Raw genomic sequence first — 20,406 nt, forward strand, 5'->3', positions numbered from 1 at the left:
TTCCCTTTAAATCACAAACATCTGAACTGATTATGCCACTGACTGTAAATAGTGCATAATATATGACTGCTACAGTAGTACAGCAGACACCACTAGCATTGATCTTCAAGCTGAAGGTTAGTAGATTAAAAAACAAAAAAAATAAACATTCCAAGTCCACTGCCCCAGATACACTCACAGTAGTGCTGTTCCAGTGCTGCGGAGGTTAATATGAGCTGCCACACCTGTGCCATGCACTCTTTAAGTGCTGACTACACCCGCCACTGTGCCCTTTTCATAGAAACCATACTATTAAATTCCTACAATGAAAAGCAGGCGAATCTTTCATTCATCTGGCCGTCCTCCATTCATAGAGTTCTTTTCATTGTAAAAACTGATAGCACAGCTTCAATGATTGGAGCACAGGGACAGAAAGGGTGGGCATTGTCGGCACTGGATAAGTGCTTGTCACAGGTGCAGCTGCTCATATTAACTTAAGGAGCACCAGATGATCATTGCGTCAGTGGTATTTGCAGCAGATGACTGAAGATTTCAACCTAAGGCTCCTTTCACACAGGCGGACCGTTCAGATTCGCCTGTCCGTCTTTTTGGCGGATCTGAACGGTCCCCCCATGCATCTCTATGGGGGATCGGATGTCAGCGGAGACATGTCCGCTGACATCCGATCCGTCAAATCTGGACGGATGAAAACCCTATTTTCCATCCGTCCAGCAGATAGGATCGGATGAGAAAGGACCGACGGTCCGTTCCCATTCGATTTCCCCCATAGAGATGCATGGGGAACTGACAGCTGTGTCTCCGCACACAGCACGGAGACACAGCTGTCATCCTCCTGCTCAGCGGGGGATCGGCGGCTCGATCCCCCGCTGTGAAAAACAGAATCCGTCCGACAGACGGATAGTGTGAAAGGAGCCTTAGGCCCCTTTCACACATACGGTCCGTTCAGTTCATTAGTTCAGTCACGTCATATGTATCAGTTTTCCATCCATTGTTCATCCGTTTTTCGTCAGTTGTCATCGGTTTTTCATCAGTTGTTATCCGTTTTTCATCAGTTTTTCATCAGTTGTTATCCGTTTTTCATCCGTTGTCGTCCGATCAGTTTTTTTGATGGATGAAAAATAGGGCATTCATCCGTTCAAAAAAACGGACCTTGACGGAAGCGGATGAAAACGGATGTTAACTGAGGATCATTCGTTGTCGTCCGTTTTTACATAGAGATACACTGATGTTCGTTTTTCATCCGTCAACGGATGGATGAAAAACGGACAAACGGACAGCATGTGTGAAAGGGGCCTAACACAGCAGCACTGCGCCAGCACATGGGGCACTCATTCAAGGCAAGTACCATCACTGTTTTTTTTTTTTTTTTTTATTTCACTAAACTTCAGCTTTAAAACTTTAGAAATGGAAATAAAGGAAAATATATTGCATTTAATTTGAAGCTGCAAGATTTGCACTGCGCATATATACATACCTTATTTTGAGTGCCCCTTAGAGAATCTCTTTCACTTAAAGCCATGGTGTTCTTTTGCTTGGAAACAAAGTCCCTCGGCTGACAATGACTGGGCTGCTGGAGATCTTCTAGAGTCAGGCCCAAGGGAGCTCTATGCAGGGAGTGCTCACTTCTGCTGTCACAGACATAATTAACAGATGGTTCAACAGAATGAAGAAAGGAAATGAAATAGAAAATGCTAAAGCACATATAATACACTACCTACATAACCGGAAAAATACTAGGAGAAAATATTAACTTCTTGTAGTAGTCTTTCCTCTTTCAATTATGACAGTGGCTACACATTTCAGATGTCACAACAGTGTCACCTCCCTGGTGGTGGGAGGGATGGTTGGGAGGGGGTGAATTAAACATTTTGCTTCTTTGTAATCTCATAAAGCCTACTAATAAAATTGGAGTCTAAAATGTAAAAATAAGCAAAAGGACAATATATTGCACAGTATTTATCTTGAAATAAAACTGAACTCTAAGCATATATAAAAACAGAAATTAATACAGTTACCTATTCATACAAAAGAAAAGCACAAATACAATATGCTGATAAGCCTTGGTGCACACTAGTGCTGCTGCAGCACGATGCATTTTCCAGTGTGTTTTTGGGGCTCTTTCAGTGCCGTTCACATACGAGCGACGCTACTTCCAGGGGCGACCTCCGAGGTCGCGGTGCGAGCAGCGCGCCGCGACCTCGGAGCGGCCGCCACGGACTTCATAACATTGAAGTCTATGGCGGTCGCCTCCGGGTCGCCCCAAAGAAGCTCCGGACCCTTTTTCTAAGTCGGAGCGACTTGTGTCGCTCCTATTAGAACGGGTCCACAGCTTCCCTATGGAAGGCGACCTACGGCGACCTGTGAGGCGACCAGGTCGCCTCACAGGTCGCCCCAGTGTGAACGGGGGCTCACAAGTCATGTTTTTTTTTTTTTTTAACTATGAGACTGCGCTGCATTGATGTGAACAGGCATCATAGAGAATAATGTGATCTTCACTGTCATGCAGTGCAGTATCAGTTGCATGAGAAAACACAATGGTGTGAATGGGGGTTTAAGAGCTCTTATAATAGAGCAATTAGTCAACAGTATGAACATACTTAGAAGTATGGGGTTAACAAAAAAAAAAAAAAAAAGCATACCTTATACTAGCCCAGGTGCATGCAGCATCGAGCCAATAACATCTTTACACTGGGAACTGAGCGATCAAACACCCCTGATCACTCACTTCTCCCCTCCACTTTCAACAGAGAACTGTGACCATCAAGTCAGCGGCTACCTTCTCTGCCCTCCAGCGCTCACTGGACCGCTGGGCTGAGGAGAGGAGGGGGTAGCTGGCTAAGTCTCCAAGTGGTACAGGTGAGAGGCATAGCCAGTTCTCCGTACAGGAATCTGGGTGGGTCCTGACTGTAAAGTCAGGGTCTTTCCACAGCCTGGATCGCTGAGTGATATCAGCCGACAGCAAGCTTTAGCCAACTCTCAGTTGAAAAGGGATAACAGAAGTGGAGCAAAAACTGCACTCCTGTGATCCATTGGAGAAGAATAGTGAAAAAAAACATAGTAATGACTTTACCAGTGTGCTGCTTCTGTTTTTATTGAAATACAAGCTGGGGACATGGAGGTCACCAACCAAAGGGCTGTATCTGCCAGGGGTACCGAAATCATAGGACTAGTTGAACACAATTGCATATCTATAAGATGGAAAAATAATTCTGTACATACATTTCATCTGTGTATTAAGCAATTATATTGGAGTTCAGCTTTAAAAGAGAAGTATAGGTTTTAGGGGAACAAAAAAATTCTACACACATACACTATCTCACAAAAGTGAGTACACCCCTAACATTTTTGTAAATATTTTATTATATATCTTGTCATGTGACAACACTGAAGAAATGACACTTTGCTACAATATAAAGTAGTGAGTGTACAGCTTGTATAACAATGTAAATTTGCTGTCCCCTCAACACACAGCCATTAATGTCTAAACCATTGGCAACAAAAGTGAGTACACCCCTAAGTGAAAATGTCCAGATTGGGTCCAATTAGCCATTTTCCCTCCCCGCTGTTATGTGACTCATTCGTTTTACAAGGTCTCAGGTGTGAATGGGGGAGCAGGTGTGTTAAGTTTGGTGTTATCACTCTCACTCTTTCATATTGGTCTCTGGAAGATCAACATGACACCTCATGGCAAAGAACTCTCTGAGGATCTGAAAAAAAGAATTGTTGCTCTACATAAAGATGGCCTAGGCCATAAGAATATTGACAAGACCCTGAAACTGAGCTGCAGCACAGTGGCCAAGACCATACAGCAGTTTAACAGGACAGGTTCCACTCAGAACAGGCCCATGGTCAACCAAAGAAGTTGAGTGCATGTGCTCAGCATCATATCCAGAGGTTGTCTTTAGGAAATAGACGTATGAGTGCTGCCAGCATTGCTGCAGAGGTTGAAGGGGTGTGGGGTCAGCCTGTCAGTGCTCAGACCATATTCCGCACAATGCATCAAATTGGTCTGCAATGCTGTCGTCCCAGAAGGAAGCCTCTTCTAAAGATGATGCACAAGAAAGCCCGCAAAAAGTTTGCTGAAGACAATAAAATATTTGCTTCAGATGGTGTCAAGTGTGTGTGTGGTGGCAACCAGGTGAGGAGTACAAAGACAAGTCTGTCTTGCCTACAGTCAAGCATGGTGGCCTACAGTCAAGCATGGTGGTGGGAGTGTCATGGTCTGGGGCTGCATGAGTGCTGCTGGCACTGGGGAGCTACAGTTCATTGAGGGAACCATGAATGCCAACATGTACTGTGACATACTGAAGCAGAGCATGATCCCCTCCCTTCGGAGACTGGGCCACAGGGCAGTATTCCAACAGGATAACAACCCCCAAACACACCTCCAAGACGACGACTGCCTTGCTAAAGAAGCTGAGGGTAAAAGTGATGGACTGGCCAAGCATGTCTCCAGACCTAAACCCTATTAAGCATTTATGGGGCAGCCTCAAACGGAAGGTGGAGGAGTGCAAGGTCTCTAACATCCACCAGCTCCGTGATGTTGTCCTGGAGGAGTGGAAAAGGACTCCAGTGGCAACCTGTGAAGCTCTGGTGAACTCCATGCCCAAGAGGGTTAAGGCTGGAAAATATTGGTGGCCACACAAAATATTGACTCTTTGGGCCCAATTTGGACATTTTAACTTAGGGGTGTACTCACTTTTGTTTCCAGCAGTTTAGACATCAATGGCTGTGTGCTGAGTTATTTTGAGGGGACAGCAAATTTACACTTTTATACAAGCTGTACACTCACTACTTTACATTGTAGCAAAGTGTTATAGCAAAGTGTTATTTCTTCAGTGTTGTCACATGAAAAGATATAATAACAAATTGCAAAAATGAAATGTGAGGGGTGTACTCACTTTTGTGTGTGTGTGTGTATGTATGGGAGTATATTATATATATCCTAGATTTATGCAGCAATGGTCCAATGCTGCATCTGTCCCCTGATGCTTCTAAGACTGAGAACTGAGTAAACTGAGAGAACTGAGAAAAGACTGCTGATCGCTCAGTTCTCAGACTTCAGTGAGCAGAGAGCCAGGGACTGTCAGCTGCCGACTCTCTGCTCTGCCCCTTCAGCTCTCGCTAAAGCAGCTCAAGACGCTGAACCAGCTGCCGGTCCAGGCATCTGGGTGGATCCCTACCAGCTCTGTGACATCAGCCAACAGCTGGCCTTAGCCTGCTGTTGGCTGAAAACAGGTCACAGGAGTGCAAAACGAACTGCATTCCTGCGACCTACAGCCAAAATAGCTTTGGCTAGATTTCTCCTTTAAGCCTAAACTGATTTTTTTTAACCTTTGGATTGAAGGAAAAGATTGCACTTAAGGCTTCTCTTCATAGGATTTTTTTAATTTTTAAAAACTGGAGTTCTGCTTTAGTTATATTTATTCAAAGACTAAGTTCTCTTTTTGAGAAAAAAAAATTATAATAAATGCATATATGTCTGCAGAAAAAAAAAAGTGTGCATTTATTGTTTTTCCCCACAGAAGCCCAGAACGCATTGCACCCGTCATCTGTAGACAGGTGTTCTGAACACCCCCACCCTTCATAAAGGGCATTTCTTCTTGTGTGTTTTCCCAGAAGTCTGCAATAAGATACAAGTCAGATTTTAGACACCCTTTGCAACAAAAATGTTATATATTTGGCGAGATGCTTCTGAAGGGTTAATTACTCCTAAAGGCTCTGCAACTTTCCTCATTAGAGCCCTGCAATTGCATCAGCTGATCTGTAATGAAAAAGTCACTCCCATTTTTAATCATTACCCAAAAGGTACAGAAGAACAAACAGCTATTTCTCCAGAGTAGAAACAGGTAGGAATCTTCAACAAAATGTGTTAAAATCCTTGTAATGTACATTGATCACCCAGAGAGGACTTTGTTTTCCCAACAAAAGCGGAGTTACTCTTTAATCTTACATCTTTGGTAATGCACTTCTTTAGAAAATAATTGACTGTACATTCATTCAAACCTCTGAATAAATTTGCATTTTTTTTAAAGTAAGGAACTGCTAGAACCTTACGCTAGAGTCACACTTGGGAACAATTCCAAAGATCCCACTTTCACCGGGATGGATAATGATGTGGGATCTTTAGAACACTGGTAATAAAAGAAATTAAGTAAATCTTACAGGAGGTTGAAACCGTTCTCCATTCTATCCAAAGAAAAAAAAAAAAAGGATTTGGCAATCGAAAAACTTTTATAGAGAAAGTATACCTGGAGAGGTGACCTTTAATGCTCCATAAGTTCTCTGTCTGCACTTGATGGCTTTTTACTGCCTTGACACTTTCTTCAGATAAACCATTGTCCTCATACTGCGATTTATTAGATTCCATGTCACTGGGGATCTCTCTACAAAACAATCCATTATCAGCACACTATAAAAGCAGATTTTTATAACCATAAGAAAAAAAAGGAATGAAAAAACAAGGTGACTCACATAAAACCTGAGAAAATTCCATAACCTGTACACTTTTTCATTGTCTCCTAAGCTCCATGCAACTGATGAAACCCATCCTTTGGGGTTGTGTCTTTTCCATCACAAATTGAAAGTTCTGATACAACAATGAGGATAGCCTATAAAAACTGGAGCAGGGTTATGTTTGCACCAGATAAATGATTTTAATGAAAATCTATTTACATGTATTTCAGTGTGGATTTGATTCAAATCAGGTCGATTTAAATCACTAGTTAAAAGGCTTGATTTAAAGCCACTTGATTTAAATCATTCTTTTTAAAGAGCAACTGTCATCTTTGTCCCGCAGTGGCTCCTCCTCTGACCCGCTGTTGACTTACCAACAGTCCCATTCAGTTTAACCACTTTACCACCGGAGGATTTTGCTGTCTTCCGTCCAGGCCACTTTTTGCGATTCGGCGCTGTGCGACTTTAACTGACAATTGCGCGGTCGTGCGACGCCGTACCTAAACGAAATTTACGTCCTTTTTTTCCCACAAACAGAGCTTTCTTTTGGTGGTATTTGATCACCTGTGCGATTTTTACTTTTTGCGCTATAAACAAAAAAAGAGCGTTTATTGTGAAAAAATAACAATATTGTTCACATTTTTTTATATGAAATTCCCCCCAAAAAAATGTAAAAATCAAATTTTTTTTTAATTTTTGGCCAATTTGTTTTCTGCTACCTATGTTTAGTAAAAAAAATCGCAATAAGCGTATTTTGATTGGTTTGCGCAAAAGTTATTGCGTTTACTAACTAAGGGAAAGATTTCTGTCATTTTTGGTGGTTTTTTTTTAACGCGTAATGGCGGTGATCTGCGATTTTTTTTGCGGGACTGCGACATTGCGGCGGACAGATCGGACCCTTGACTGACATTTTTGACACTTTTGGGGGTACCAGTGACATTTCTACAGTAATCAGTGCTATATATATGCACTGTTACTGTAAAAATGACACTGGCAGGGAAGGGGTTAATTTTATTGGAGAGGGAGGGGTTAATGTATGCCTGGTGCTTACTGACGTGTGGGGGGGGAGGTGACTGTGTGACAGAAGGACAGATCGGATGTCCAGCTATGCTGAACACTCCGATCTGTCAGTCCCTGTCACTATGGAGATCCGCCCGCTGTGTTTACACACAGCGGGCGGATCTCCAGACTCGATCCCCGACGATCGGGGCAGAGCAGCGGCAATCGCCGCTGCTCCTCCCCTGGCCCGACTCCCGCTGTGAATGAACACAGCGGGAGCGAGCCTCCGGCGGCGCGCGAGCGCCGCCCACAAGGGGCGGAGTCCAGCGACGTAGGTCTACGTCGCTGGACGGGATCGCGGCACTTTGCCGCAGTAGCCTCCATGTGAGCGGGGCTAAAGTGGTTAATGGGACGGCTTGTGATGCAGCAGTGACACAACAAGGTGAGGGACATGGCATTGGCAGCAGGTGAGTGGATGCCCGCAACAAGCGCTGCCATGATGGATCTGAAATGACAGGTGCTCTTTAAATGTAAAGATTCTTGCTGGTAGTTGGTGTGAAATTGTGTGAATGCATCAATGCAGTGCATTATATGTTATCTCAGCTTGAAGAGCTTGGATTCATTGAATGAGTTTACCAAAAATGTAAATATTGCAGAATATACAGCCTCATGCTACATAACTAAGCTCAGTTTAATGCTGAAGAAACAAAAATAATCATGTATCTTAAATAGAAAACTATCTTTAGATAGGATAGCTTTTTACTCCAAAGGCATTTTTTTTTTAAAATAAATTTAATTAACCACTTTACCGCTGCTCACTAGAGCTCTACTGCGGCAAAGTGGTTCGTTATCGTCTGGCGACGTAGACCTACGTCGCCAGACACTCCCCTTTCTCGGCGACCCTTGTAAAGTGCTCAAAAACAGCTGTAAAACTCCTGCAGCCACAATGGTCCATCATTGTTCGTGCTTCCTCTTAACCCCAGCAGCAGCCCCTCACGGATATAGGGCAGCCAAAGTTTTATGACCAGATTAAAAAAAAAAAAAAAAAAAGGTAAGAACACAGCTCTTTTTTATACAGAGTAGGTAGGAGGTGGGGGAAGTGAACCTTTTTAGGAAAATTTAAAGTTAACCCTTACTATCAATTTAACATCTTGCTGCTGCTGCCCCCTGGCTGGGAGGCGTACTTCCCAACCATGTGGCTGTTGTGATAGCTGTCAGTGGTCACATGATCAGAACCTCCCGAACATAAACAATGATCGGGAGCTGTCCTTGACAGCAGAATCGCTGTGCTGGGAGCAAGCAGTGACCACATTCCCAGCACAGAAAGCCGTTCCCCATGGACACGTGCATTAAAACCCACCCACTGCATACATGGGAACGTCTGGTGTGTGGCATCACCTGGAAAGCCTAAAATGGTAGATTCGGTGGTAATACAGAGACAAGAACAGTCAAGCTACTTATTTTAGCCCCCCTCCTCTCTTACTCTCTGTTCTCCTGGAAAAAACTACCGTATTTTCCGGCGTATAAGACGACCCCCCTAATTTTCATCTACCGGTAATACTTATACTTAGGTTACTTTGGAGATATTATACTTGGCGTATAAGACGACCCCTCATTTTTGGGGGATTTTTTTGAGGTTCAAAAGTAGTCTTATACGCCAGAAAATACAGTAGAATACAGATCAGCATGAAGCCAGGAATGACAGCCATGCAGACCAATTTGATGCAGTGTGCGGCGTACGGTATGAGCACTGACAGGCTGACCCCCACCCCTTCAAACTCTGCAGCAATGCTGGCAGCACTCATTCATCTATTTCCCAAAGACAACCTCTGGATCTGACACTGAGCAAGTGCACGCAACTTCTTTGGTCGACCATGGTGAGGCCTGTTCTGAGTGGAACCTGTCCTGTTAAACCGCTGTATGGTCTTAGCCACCGTGCTGCAGCTCAGTTTCAGGGTCTTGGCAATCTTCCCATAGCCTAGGACATCTTAATGTAGAGCGACAATTCTTTTTTTGTGCTCGGCAGCCCGACAGTCTCGCCAGCTGATAGCGAAGCTGCATAGCACAGGAGGAGGTAAACGGCTACGGCGTCTCCCACTACACCACCACTGTATTTCCTTCGGTGTACTGACTGCAATAATGGCTTATTAAAGGTGCATATATGCACCCATGCATGTGAGTGCGATAATTATTTTATATGAATAAAAGGTTTTAAAGGATTTCACATTTCAGCACTATTGCAAGTTTTTTTATCTGCATATGACGCTGGATGGTGGATTAAGGAGTACTAGCCGGATCGGTATCGTTGGGGTCGAGCCATATCTATCCAGACGGGCTTTTTTGAGATCCCCTGCATCTATGCTCCATTGAATCTGTATTGAGGTGAGCATCCACTCGCAAGGGGGTGCACAGTTGCTGCTGAGCTGTGACACTCGGGTCACTCACTCTTTGGGGAAACACCAGCCACTTTTAGGTGGCTTGAGCACTTATAGAGGAGTGTTGTTTTATCACGAAGCATCATTGGGACTTTTTATATTGGACTTATATTTTGCACTTTTGGATTTATTTTGATTATCTGAGTGCTTACTGTTTCTTCTACACGTTTATATATATTTAATTACATTGGAATTATATTTTTTTATATATTTGCACATTTTACTTTTAATTGGTATTGGTCCACTTATGTATAGTATTTATTTTCATCTTTTTTATTGATTTATTCACTGGTCGGGATTACAGGAAGCAGCTGGGCTAAGTGCACAACCTACCTTGCCGTTAACACTGAATGCGGCTGAGGGCCGTCATGAGGGGGAGGAGCCTAACGGCACGCACGTAGGCCGGAGGGGGAGAAGGCTATCTCCTACATGAAAGAACTAAGGATCCCGACCGCTCCCGACCCACCCTCGGCCAGACTCTAGACGCCTAAGCTCCCGGGGATGAGCGCGGGCACTGTGAGCGGTGAACCTCGCTGACCCCCCCCCCCCTGCCTGACGTCTCCCTCCATGGTTTTGATACCACGCTCCGTGCAGCACCAATACCTGGAGGAGTTCCGCTCGCCTTGCAGCACACTGACGCCGACGCTGGCGAGCCCTGTCTCCTGCACGGCGACGCAGGTGGGCAGCTACAGCGGCGATAGGTGAGGCCTCTATGCTAGCCTCCAGCGCGGGAAGCCGGACGTGGACGGTAAGAAGCGGATCCCGAGGAAGCGGACCTCAAGAGAGCTGCCCGGTCCACCTGAGTCCTGTGAGTGATGTGAAGTCAACAGGGTAGCTGAAAAGGAGAGAAACACTCCTCACCATTTTTGCACCGTCTCACCCTATCCCGCATAGTCTATCAGGAGATGCCGATGCCCTGATGCCTGAGGGCTGGGAAGCTGAGGAGACAGGAGAGCAAACAGCCTACAGATGAACAGAAAGAAATTTTAAAAGAGGACAGTCTACAAAACCGTGAGTTACAGAGGAGTAAACCCTCTTTCTATATCATCTCTACTGTCACCCTACTGTTTATTAGAAGGACTTATAAAGACTTCCTAGAGATAATATACAACAAAACAGTATGGTAAAATATAAAGCCAGCACACCTGAGACTGATCTAGCTGCTCCTTGTTTAAACCAGTAACTTCACATAAGTGTCTTTTATTGGATTAGCAGCTGCAACAGTTTCTCCATACCTTACCTTAAATCAGCACATGTCCATACTACAAGGTACCTCGGCAGCCGGACCATCATATGCAGGTACATATGTATGTATACCAATTTAGTAGGTGAAGGAATGAAGGATCTACACAGAGACTCATAAGAAGAACACAGGTATAAACAAAGACCTCGGGGCTATATAAAACAATTAACACTTTCTCTGTGAAATAATAACTGGCATTGCCCAAGCATTTTGTTATCCCATACAGCATGAGTTTCTTTCTTGCTCTTTTGCTTTTTTTCATTTTTTAACATTTAAGGATGAGATTCACCCCAGCTTGTATAAGGACCTGAGTAGGGAGGTGGAAGGCTGGAAGTGCCTCATACTTCTATCCTTTATAGCTGCCTGTTAATACGGAGTCAAAATAGAGGTTACTCGGCCTTTCTGTGTCTCCCTCCGGCTTGAATGTAAACAAATTTTATACTGAATATCAACACGGTATACCTATTTTTTGAGTACCAACATATGGAGTTGTGAGACTTTATAAAGGAACCTCGGAACAACTCTCTACATAATGAGGGGTAAATCCACAAGAGGAGGAGCTATTGCAAAATCACCAAGGGTGACCTCAAGCCCTAATACAATAAGGAAATTTATGACACAAGAAAACGCCTCAGGAAAAACATCTCAGGAAAAACAACAAGGATCAGACAAGAAGAAAGCGGAGAAAAGTCAAAAAGCGGAAGTAGCTAAATCACCAATCAGTTCAGCTAACTCAGACTTAAGCCTAAGGACTGAAAATGATGAGGAAGAAGAGGAAGAGCAGGGAGAAACAAAAGAACATGCCCCCACAAAAGGTGAAATGCGAGAAATGTTCGCAGGATTGGAAAAATCATTAAAAATCGAATTGATTAAAATTCAGACCGACCTAGGCCGTGTCCAGATGGATCTGGGACACGCCCTGGGACGGGTAGAAGAACTAGAGAAAAAACAAGAGGACCAAACAAAAATAATACAGGGAATGAGAAAAGAAATAAATGAGACCAAGAAAAAAGCCAGAGATCTAGCTTATAAACTAGAGGATCAAGAGAACAGAGCAAGACGAAAAAATTTGAGGATCCGAGGATTAAGGGATACAGCACAGGAAGAAAATTTAGGAGAAAAACTTCAAAAAATCTTAAACCCAGTATTAGGTAGAGGGGAAGATGACCAATTACTGATTGAAAGAGCCCATCGCATAAGAAAACCGACAGGAGTCCCAGCAGAATCACCTAGAGATGTGATAATCAGGTTTCAAAACTATACAGATAAAGCACAAATATGGGAAAACCTAAAGAAGAATAAATCATTACTAAATGCAGTAAATACAGAAAATGACAAGATACAGATATTTACAGATTTGGCACCGGAAACATTGAGGAGGAGAAGAATTTTAAAGCCCTTGACAGAAGAGATGCAAAAACAAGGAATCAGATATAACTGGGGTTTCCCAGCTAGTTTAATAGGAAAAAGAGATGGACGATCAGCAAAACTCACTTTTCCAGAGGAAACTAAAGAATTTTGCAAAAAACTTGATATACAGGAGCCAAACCTGCCCGGATGGTATGAAGGTGACAAGGAAGATGAACCAGGAAGAAACTCACAGACGGAAGAACAGCAATGGACATTAGCTAGAAAAAACAAAAGATAAATTATGTGGAAATACTGTCGAAATAATGCAAACCGGGAGAGAACTTTTTTTTTTTCCCTCTTCTCTCCTGCCATACGCTGAGGGGCTCTCTCCTACCCTTATATCGATGTGAACTGTGTGGGGGGACTGAGGGAAGGGGGGTCGGGGGGGGGAAGGAGGGAGGGGGAGGGAGGGGAAGGGAGGTAAGCTATACAAAGGAAGTAGGATAGCCCCCCCAAAGCCGGAATGTCCTTCCAATTGAGGAAGGAGATATATCGTGCTAACCCACTAGAGCACCACCCCAAAGGAAATGGGTATCAGGGAGAATGACCCAAAGAAACAACTAAATACCCTAAGATCAAAAGCTGATCAAAAGAATATCAATATGAGACGGAGAGGGACGGAGGTGGGGGGGAGGGGGAGAGATGGGAGGAAGGGATGGGACAGGGAAACTCTCCATTGCCTAAAAGGAAAAGAAATTTTAATAGTCTGTCAGACCAACAACATTGGTAGTATGCTGTCAGCAGAATTTAAATCGATCCGGCGCCTCCGTGTTCGAGGAGGAGCTGGACCGAGCAGAAAAAATAAAAATGAATGATGAACAACTAAAAATAATAACATACAATGTAAGAGGATTAAATTCCCATATAAAAAGGTATAAAATATTGGAAGAGTTGAGGAGAGAAGCAGCAAATATCGTTTTTTTGCAGGAAACGCACATCTCTCTCCACTCGAATATAAAACTTTTTTCTAAACACTTTCCTAAATGGTATTACGGGGACTCACCAATAGAGCGTGCAAGAGGAGTAGCAATAGGAATAGCTAGAAATATAGAATTCTCCCTAGATGAAATGAAAACAGATCCGAATGGTCGATACATTTTTCTTAAGGGACAAATAAGGGGGATGGAGCTGACATTAGCCAATATCTATAACCCAAACAAAAAACCAAGTGAATATCTGGGGAGAATCCTGTATGACCTAGAGAGCTTTAAAAAAGGCTATCTGATAATGGCAGGAGATATAAATTTTTGTATAGACCCAAGCGTCGACAGTACATCGGGTGTAAGGATGCTGGGAGAACAAAAACTAAGGAAAATAAGGGTAAAGTTACACCAGAGTCAATTAGTAGATGCATGGAGGGTTCAACATCCAAAAAAAAGAGATTATACTTACTATTTCTCAATACACTCGATGTACTCAAGACTGGATTACTTTTTTATTGATCACCGCCTATTGGAATTTATAGAAACTACAGAAATAGGTACAACCACATTGTCAGACCACGCTCCCCTAACCTTAACAATTAAGACACCGACCCACCACAAAAGTATGGGAACATGGAGGTTAAACGAAGAACTAATTCTAGAGGAAGAAATAGGAAAAAGACTAGAAAAAGAACTAGAGTTATATTTTCAAAAGAATGACACGCCAGAAATATCATCCGCTATACTCTGGGAAGCACACAAAGCGTATATCCGAGGAATATTAATATCCAGTGCATCAAGAAAAAAGAAAGAGAGGTCCAATCAAATCAATACACTCATAAGAGAAATATACGATCTAGAACAAAAACATAAAAAAGAATTTAAAAAAGAAATAGAGAAAAACCTTATAATTAAAAGAGATGAATTAAAAGATCTATTGGAAGAAGAATCTAGAAATCATTTCAATAAGATAGCTAGATACAGATACAAATTTGGAAATAAACCAGGGAAATCCCTAGCAAGATTACTGAGGAAGAAAAAAATCAAAAAATTACATAGAAAAAATCAAAAACAGTAAAAACGAAACAGTTAATTCAACCACAGGACAGCTAAAGCGTTTCATGCCTTTTATAGTGCTTTATACAACGTCCGGAAGGAAGAAACCTCAAAAATAAGACAGGAAAGAATAATAAATATCCAAAAATATATTGAGGAAGCAAACCTGCCCAAAATCCCAGAAGATAAATTGGAACTTCTCGATGCTCCAATTACTGAAAATGAAATAAGAGAAGCATTAAAAACCACTCAAAATGGAAGGAGTCCGGGTCCGGATGGATACACAATAAAGTATTACAAAAGATTTAAAGAAATATTAATACCAAAAATGCAAGAATACTTGAATAAAATAGGGAAGGAAGAACTAAGAGAAGAATCTCTAATGGCATATATAACGGTCATACCGAAAGAAGGGAAAGATCAAACCCTTTGCTCTAGTTATAGGCCAATTGCGTTGTTAAACGCAGACACAAAATTATTTGCGAAAATCTTGGCAACGAGATTAAAAGAATTACTAAAAACGTGGATCCATCCGGACCAGACCGGATTCGTTCCAGGTAGAGAAGGGAAGGATAATGTGATACGCACCCTGCTTCTTCTACAGAAAACAAAAAAACATGAGACCCCCTCCATCCTATTATCAATTGATGCCGAAAAGGCTTTTGATAGGGTGGACTGGGACTTCATGAAAGAAACCATAAAAAATTTAGGGATTGGGTTAAGAATGAGGCAATGGATAGAGGCATTATATAACAACCCCACGGCAAAAATCAAAATAAACGGAAGTCTATCAGAGAAATTTGGAATGAGTAATGGGACGAGACAGGGATGTCCCCTGTCACCCCTATTATTCGTGTTAACCCTGGAACCATTACTGGCAAAAAAAAAAAAAATATTCACTGGTCGGTAGTAAGTTATCCACTCTTATTTGCGCCGCACTATTTGATTATTTTGTTTTTTTATTAGATTGTTAATTTTCATGGCAAAGAGGGACTTTAATTTATGAATTTTAATTCACCTAATCACTCTTCATAACATTTTGGAGTATATGCAAATTGCCATCATAAAAACAGAGGCAGCAGACTTTGTGAAAATAATATTGATGTCATGCTCAAAATTATTGGCCAGGGCTGGTGGATCTAATAGAGATTGTAAAGTGTGTGGAAACTACAACCGGCCAGCTTCCTCCTGCCCCCCACATTAGAGGAGGAGGTCCCCTCGCACAGTGGCAGCTCTGCCCCTGCCCCTCCCCCTCCTCGCGCGCAGCGTCACAGTGGCAGCTCCGGCTGGGGCCCCCTCCTCGCGCGCAGCGTCACAGCGGCGGCTCCGGCGCGCGCGCGCAGCGTCACAGCGGCGGCTCCGGCGCGCGCGCGCAGCGTCACAGCGGCGGCTCCGGCGCGCGCGCGCAGCGTCACAGCGGCGGCTCCGGCGCGCAGCGTCACAGCGGTAGCTCTGGCGCCCCCGCCCCCCGCGCGCAGCGTCACAGCGGTAGCTCTGGCGCCCCCACCCTCGCGCGCAGCGTCACAGCGGTAGCTCTGGCGCCCCCACCCTCGCGCGCAGCGTCACAGCGGTAGCTCTGGCGCGCGCGCAGCGCCACAGCGGCAGCTCTGGCGCGCGCAGCGTCACAGCGGCAGCTCTGGCGCCCCCGCCCCCCGCGTCACAGCGGTAGCTCTGGCGCCCCCACCCTCGCACGCGTCACAGCGGTAGCTCTGGCGCGCGCGCGCACAGCGTCACAGCGGTAGCTCTGGCGCGCGCGCAGCGTCACGGCAGCAGCTCTGGCGCCCCCCGCGCGCAGCGTCACAGCGGGAGCTCTGGCGCCCCCACCCTCGCGCGCAGCGTCACAGCGGTAGCTCTGGCGCCCCCACCCTCGCGCGCAGCGTCAGTTCTGGCGCCCCCACCCTCGCACAGCTGTAACTCTGGTCCCCCTCCCCAGTGACAGCTCTGGCAGCCCTCCCCAGTGGCAGCTGTGGCCCCCCTCCCCAGTGGCAGCTCTGGCCCCCAGCAGCTGTGCAGTCACATAATATATGGGGGAAGACTTCATTCATTCATAACTGACTCGCAGCTTCCCAGCCATCCGCCCACAGCTCACTCCAATGTTCAGGTGATAAAATAAACATTCTAACTGATATACTGGCACGTGCGGAGACCCCTCCCCCCCATTCATCAGATTCTGCACGGTGCTCCCCACTCACCAGAACAAGCGGCAGCCACTCTCCGCTCATCCCATCACACCGCGATCCACAACACAGCCTAGCCTAGCCCCGCCCCTTCCGTCATCACCATTCCGACCTAAACTGACAGCACCGTCTCTTCTACGCTGATTGGACAGAACTAGTGAGCTCGCCTTCCCGCCTAGTTCTATTCAACCAGTTACAGGGGTATCCGTTACTCACGGGGCGGGCCGACGCCTTACGGTCCCTATAGCGACTAACCTTATTAACAACTTTATTAACAGACAAGAAACGTTTACAAAAAACAAAACAATGACCGATTAATTCTACCTTGTTATCAGAGCATCGTATTTGCGTGACATAGACTGTTAATTAGTTCCAGAGAGAATGAAAAGAGTTTTACTCATCTCATGTATTAATAGTAGAAAAATATTTGTAGCACTTCAGACTTTTTGTTTTGGAGAAAGTGGGGAAGGGGAAATTCTAACAGGTTCTTTTTCTGTGTGGGTCCCCATTGTGGCGACTGTACCTCACTTCCTGTTCTTGGAATCCCCAACTTTTCTTGTCTGTCTATAAGGTTTTTATTAAGGTTAGTCCCTATGGGGTTATACACAGTCTCCCCATTGGGGATGCCCAGAACAGGAAGTGAGGTACAGTCTACCTATTGGGGATGCCCAGAACAGGAAGTGAGGTACAGTCTACCTATTGGGGATGCCCAGAACAGGAAGAGAGGTACAGTCTCCACATTGGGGATGCCCAGAACAGGAAGGGAGGTACAGTCTCCACATTGGGGATGCCCAGAACAGGAAGTGAGGTACAGTCTACCTATTGGGGATGCCCAGAACAGGAAGTGAGGTACAGTCTCCACATTGGGGATGCCCAGAACAGGAAGGGAGGTACAGTCTTCACATTGGGGATGCCCAGAACAGGAAGTGAGGTACAGTCTACCTATTGGGGATGCCATGCCCAAGACAGTAAGTGAGGTACAGTCTGACCATTGTGGATGCCCAGGACAGAAAGTGAGGTAAAGTATCCCTAATAGGGATGTGCCTCAGACAGGAAATGGGGTAAATTCTCCCCACTGGGGATGCCCAGAACAGGAAGTGAGGTACAGTTTCATCATTGGGGATGCCAGGACAGAAAGTAAGGTACAGTATCCCCAACAGGGGTGACCAGAACATAAAGTGAGGTACAGTCTCACTACTGGGGATGCCCAGGACAGAATGAGAGGTACAATATCCCTGACAAAGATTCCCCAGACAGGAAGCGAGGTACAATCTCCCCATTAGGGATGCTCAGAACAGGAAGTGAGGTATAGGTTCACCATTGGGGATACCCAGGACAGAAAACGAGGTACAGTCTCACCATTGGGGATGCCCAGACCTGGAAGTGAGGTACAGTCTCCCCACTGGGGATGCCCAGAAAGGGAAGTACAATCTCCCCATTGGGGAGGCCCAGAACAGGAAGTGATTTATGGTCTCACCATTGGGGATGCCCAGGACTGAAAGCCAGGTACAAAATCCCAGATGGGGAGGCCCCAGACAGGAAGCGAATTACAGTCTCTCTATTAGGGATGCCCAGAACAGGAAGTCAGGTACAGTCTCTCCATTAGGGATGCTAAGAACAGGAAGTGAGGTACAGTCTCACCATTGGGGATGTCCAGAACAGGAAGTGAGTGAGACTATACCTCACTTCCTGTACTGGGCATTCCCAATGGGGAGACTGTGTACCACACTTCCTGTCTGGGGCACCCCCATTGGGGATACTGTACTTCATTTTCTGTCTTGGGCATTCCCAATGGTGAGACTGTACCTCACTTCCTGTTCTGGGCATCCCGATTGGGGAAACTGTACCTCATTTTCTGTCCTGGGCATCCCCAATGGGGAGACTGTACCTCACTTCCTGTTCTGGGCATTCACATCCCCATTATATGGAAATAATTGTTCAAGCTTTCTCTTCCCCAGTGCTCTTTCCTAAAATATACCCGTGAACATTGGTTAAAACATTGTCAGGTGTTTTCACATGCACTGAAGTTCATTTTGAAAGGGTCGCTTGGAAGTAGGTAGTATAACACCGCACCTAAAAAGGCATCAGGACTCCCTTCCACGCTGCAGTGTGTATGTGAGAATATGTTGTATGGGTTCAAAGAAAACAGCAGTGCTCCAAGCTCTGTGCATAGTTCTCAGGTCCTTCTATGCCCCAGGCGTCCACTTCAAAGAGCATGTTCAACTCAGCACATACTGTATATATACATAGCAAGGCAGAAAATGAAATGGCACCCTTTGAAGTCACACCATACAGCATTCAGACACAGACATGCTGCTCGTGTGCTTCACCCCCAAATGGGCTTATTTAAAGAGGTCTCTACGAATAAGTTCAAGTCGGGTGAAATGCGTCAGCCGCATGGTTTAGGGTGGGAACTATGTCTGAAAGCCTGCTACTTTGAATAAACCCTTTGGCAGGGATCCTCAAACTACAGCCCTCCAGCTGTTGCAGAACTACACATCCCATGAGGCATTGTAAAACTCTGACATTCACAGACAAGACTAGGCATGATGGGAATTGTAGTTCCTAAACAACTGGAGGGCCATAGTTTGAAGACCCCTGCCCTATGGTATGACTTCACAGACTGCAGCTTCCATTACTGCCTTACAAACATGCTGCATTGGATTGCAGAGTATGGATAACACTATCAGGCCCTTTCCTAGGGGTATCAGTCATCAGTACAGGAAGTCAGAATCTCCCCAATGGAGACATAGACAGCAGTATAACACTGATCGATGTTCTAACCTTTCCTTATTCTATTCAAAACCAAAAACGTAAGCGGTTAACAGTTGGCAGCTTGGTAATATGTGGCATCACCGCCTGTTTACACCCTAAAAAGTCTGCACAACCATGGCACAACCGTGTGCATTGCACATGGATCAGGGTGGTTGTGGCACAGCCCTACTCAGTTAAACGGCAGCACTGGTCACTGAAGATGATAGGGGATATAATATTTATCATGATGCATGCACAACTACCCCGGCTGCTGTGTTGGATTAACAGGAGCAGTAGATAAATTCGCAGCTCAAACACCTTTTTTTCACCACTGCCAGCCACATATGTGAATGAAAATTAAAATGAGAGGCGTGTTTTCAAAGCAATTACAAGCACTGTATATGTATAGTTAGTGGATGCAAGGCCTCACATACACCTTGAACAGCCTCTATTCCCACTCCGGGACCATTTTTTATTTCCCCATCAAGTGGGGCTGTGCCTGCAGCATGGGTTAACTGCTCCTCTTTGTCTTGGGAATTGCAGGGCAGAAATATACTTACCTAATCTGCCAATCGCAAGACCGGTCCCCCCCCCTCTCCTGCCCCCCCCCAGCACGCTAGCAGTCTTGTGAATGGACTGTTGCTGACATCATCATGCCCATAGACTGGCGCTGAGCTTGAGGACAGCAGGAATAGTCCATCTCTGGACATGGGGTAGCGCAGTTTTCTGGAGAATAGAAGGACTGGGTAAGTACAGCTTTTCCTTGCGCCCCTAGACAAAACGAGAAGTTAAAGTGGAACTTTAGGGCCGGTTCACCATAGATGCAGAGCGAATTTACAGCAAATTTGCACCGCATCAAAATCACAACCTGTTCATGTGAACTGATTGTGGAAGTGTATGTTAAGTTAACGACAACCCCCAATCAGTTTGCAAAAACTTCACCTTCACTCTGC

General features: G+C 44.9%; 1 protein-coding gene across 1 annotated transcript in view; it reads right to left on the bottom strand.

Annotated features, from left to right (window-relative positions):
• The window catches only part of CCDC18 (coiled-coil domain containing 18), a 190,676-nt gene extending 173,945 nt beyond the window's left edge, over window positions 1-16,731 (bottom strand). The window contains exons 1-3 of the mRNA XM_082265867.1: window positions 16,715-16,731; window positions 6,252-6,386; window positions 1,475-1,628 (exon numbers count right to left, since the gene is read on the bottom strand). Coding sequence (XP_082121993.1) covers window positions 1,475-1,628; window positions 6,252-6,370 — 273 coding nt within the window. The 5' untranslated portion in view covers window positions 6,371-6,386; window positions 16,715-16,731. The remainder of the gene's footprint in view (window positions 1-1,474; window positions 1,629-6,251; window positions 6,387-16,714) is intronic.
• Window positions 16,732-20,406: the final 3,675 nt, after the last annotated feature.

The sequence above is a fragment of the Pelophylax lessonae genome (assembly GCF_965119305.1).
Source record: "Pelophylax lessonae genome assembly, chromosome: 8".
NCBI lineage: Eukaryota > Metazoa > Chordata > Amphibia > Anura > Ranidae > Pelophylax > Pelophylax lessonae.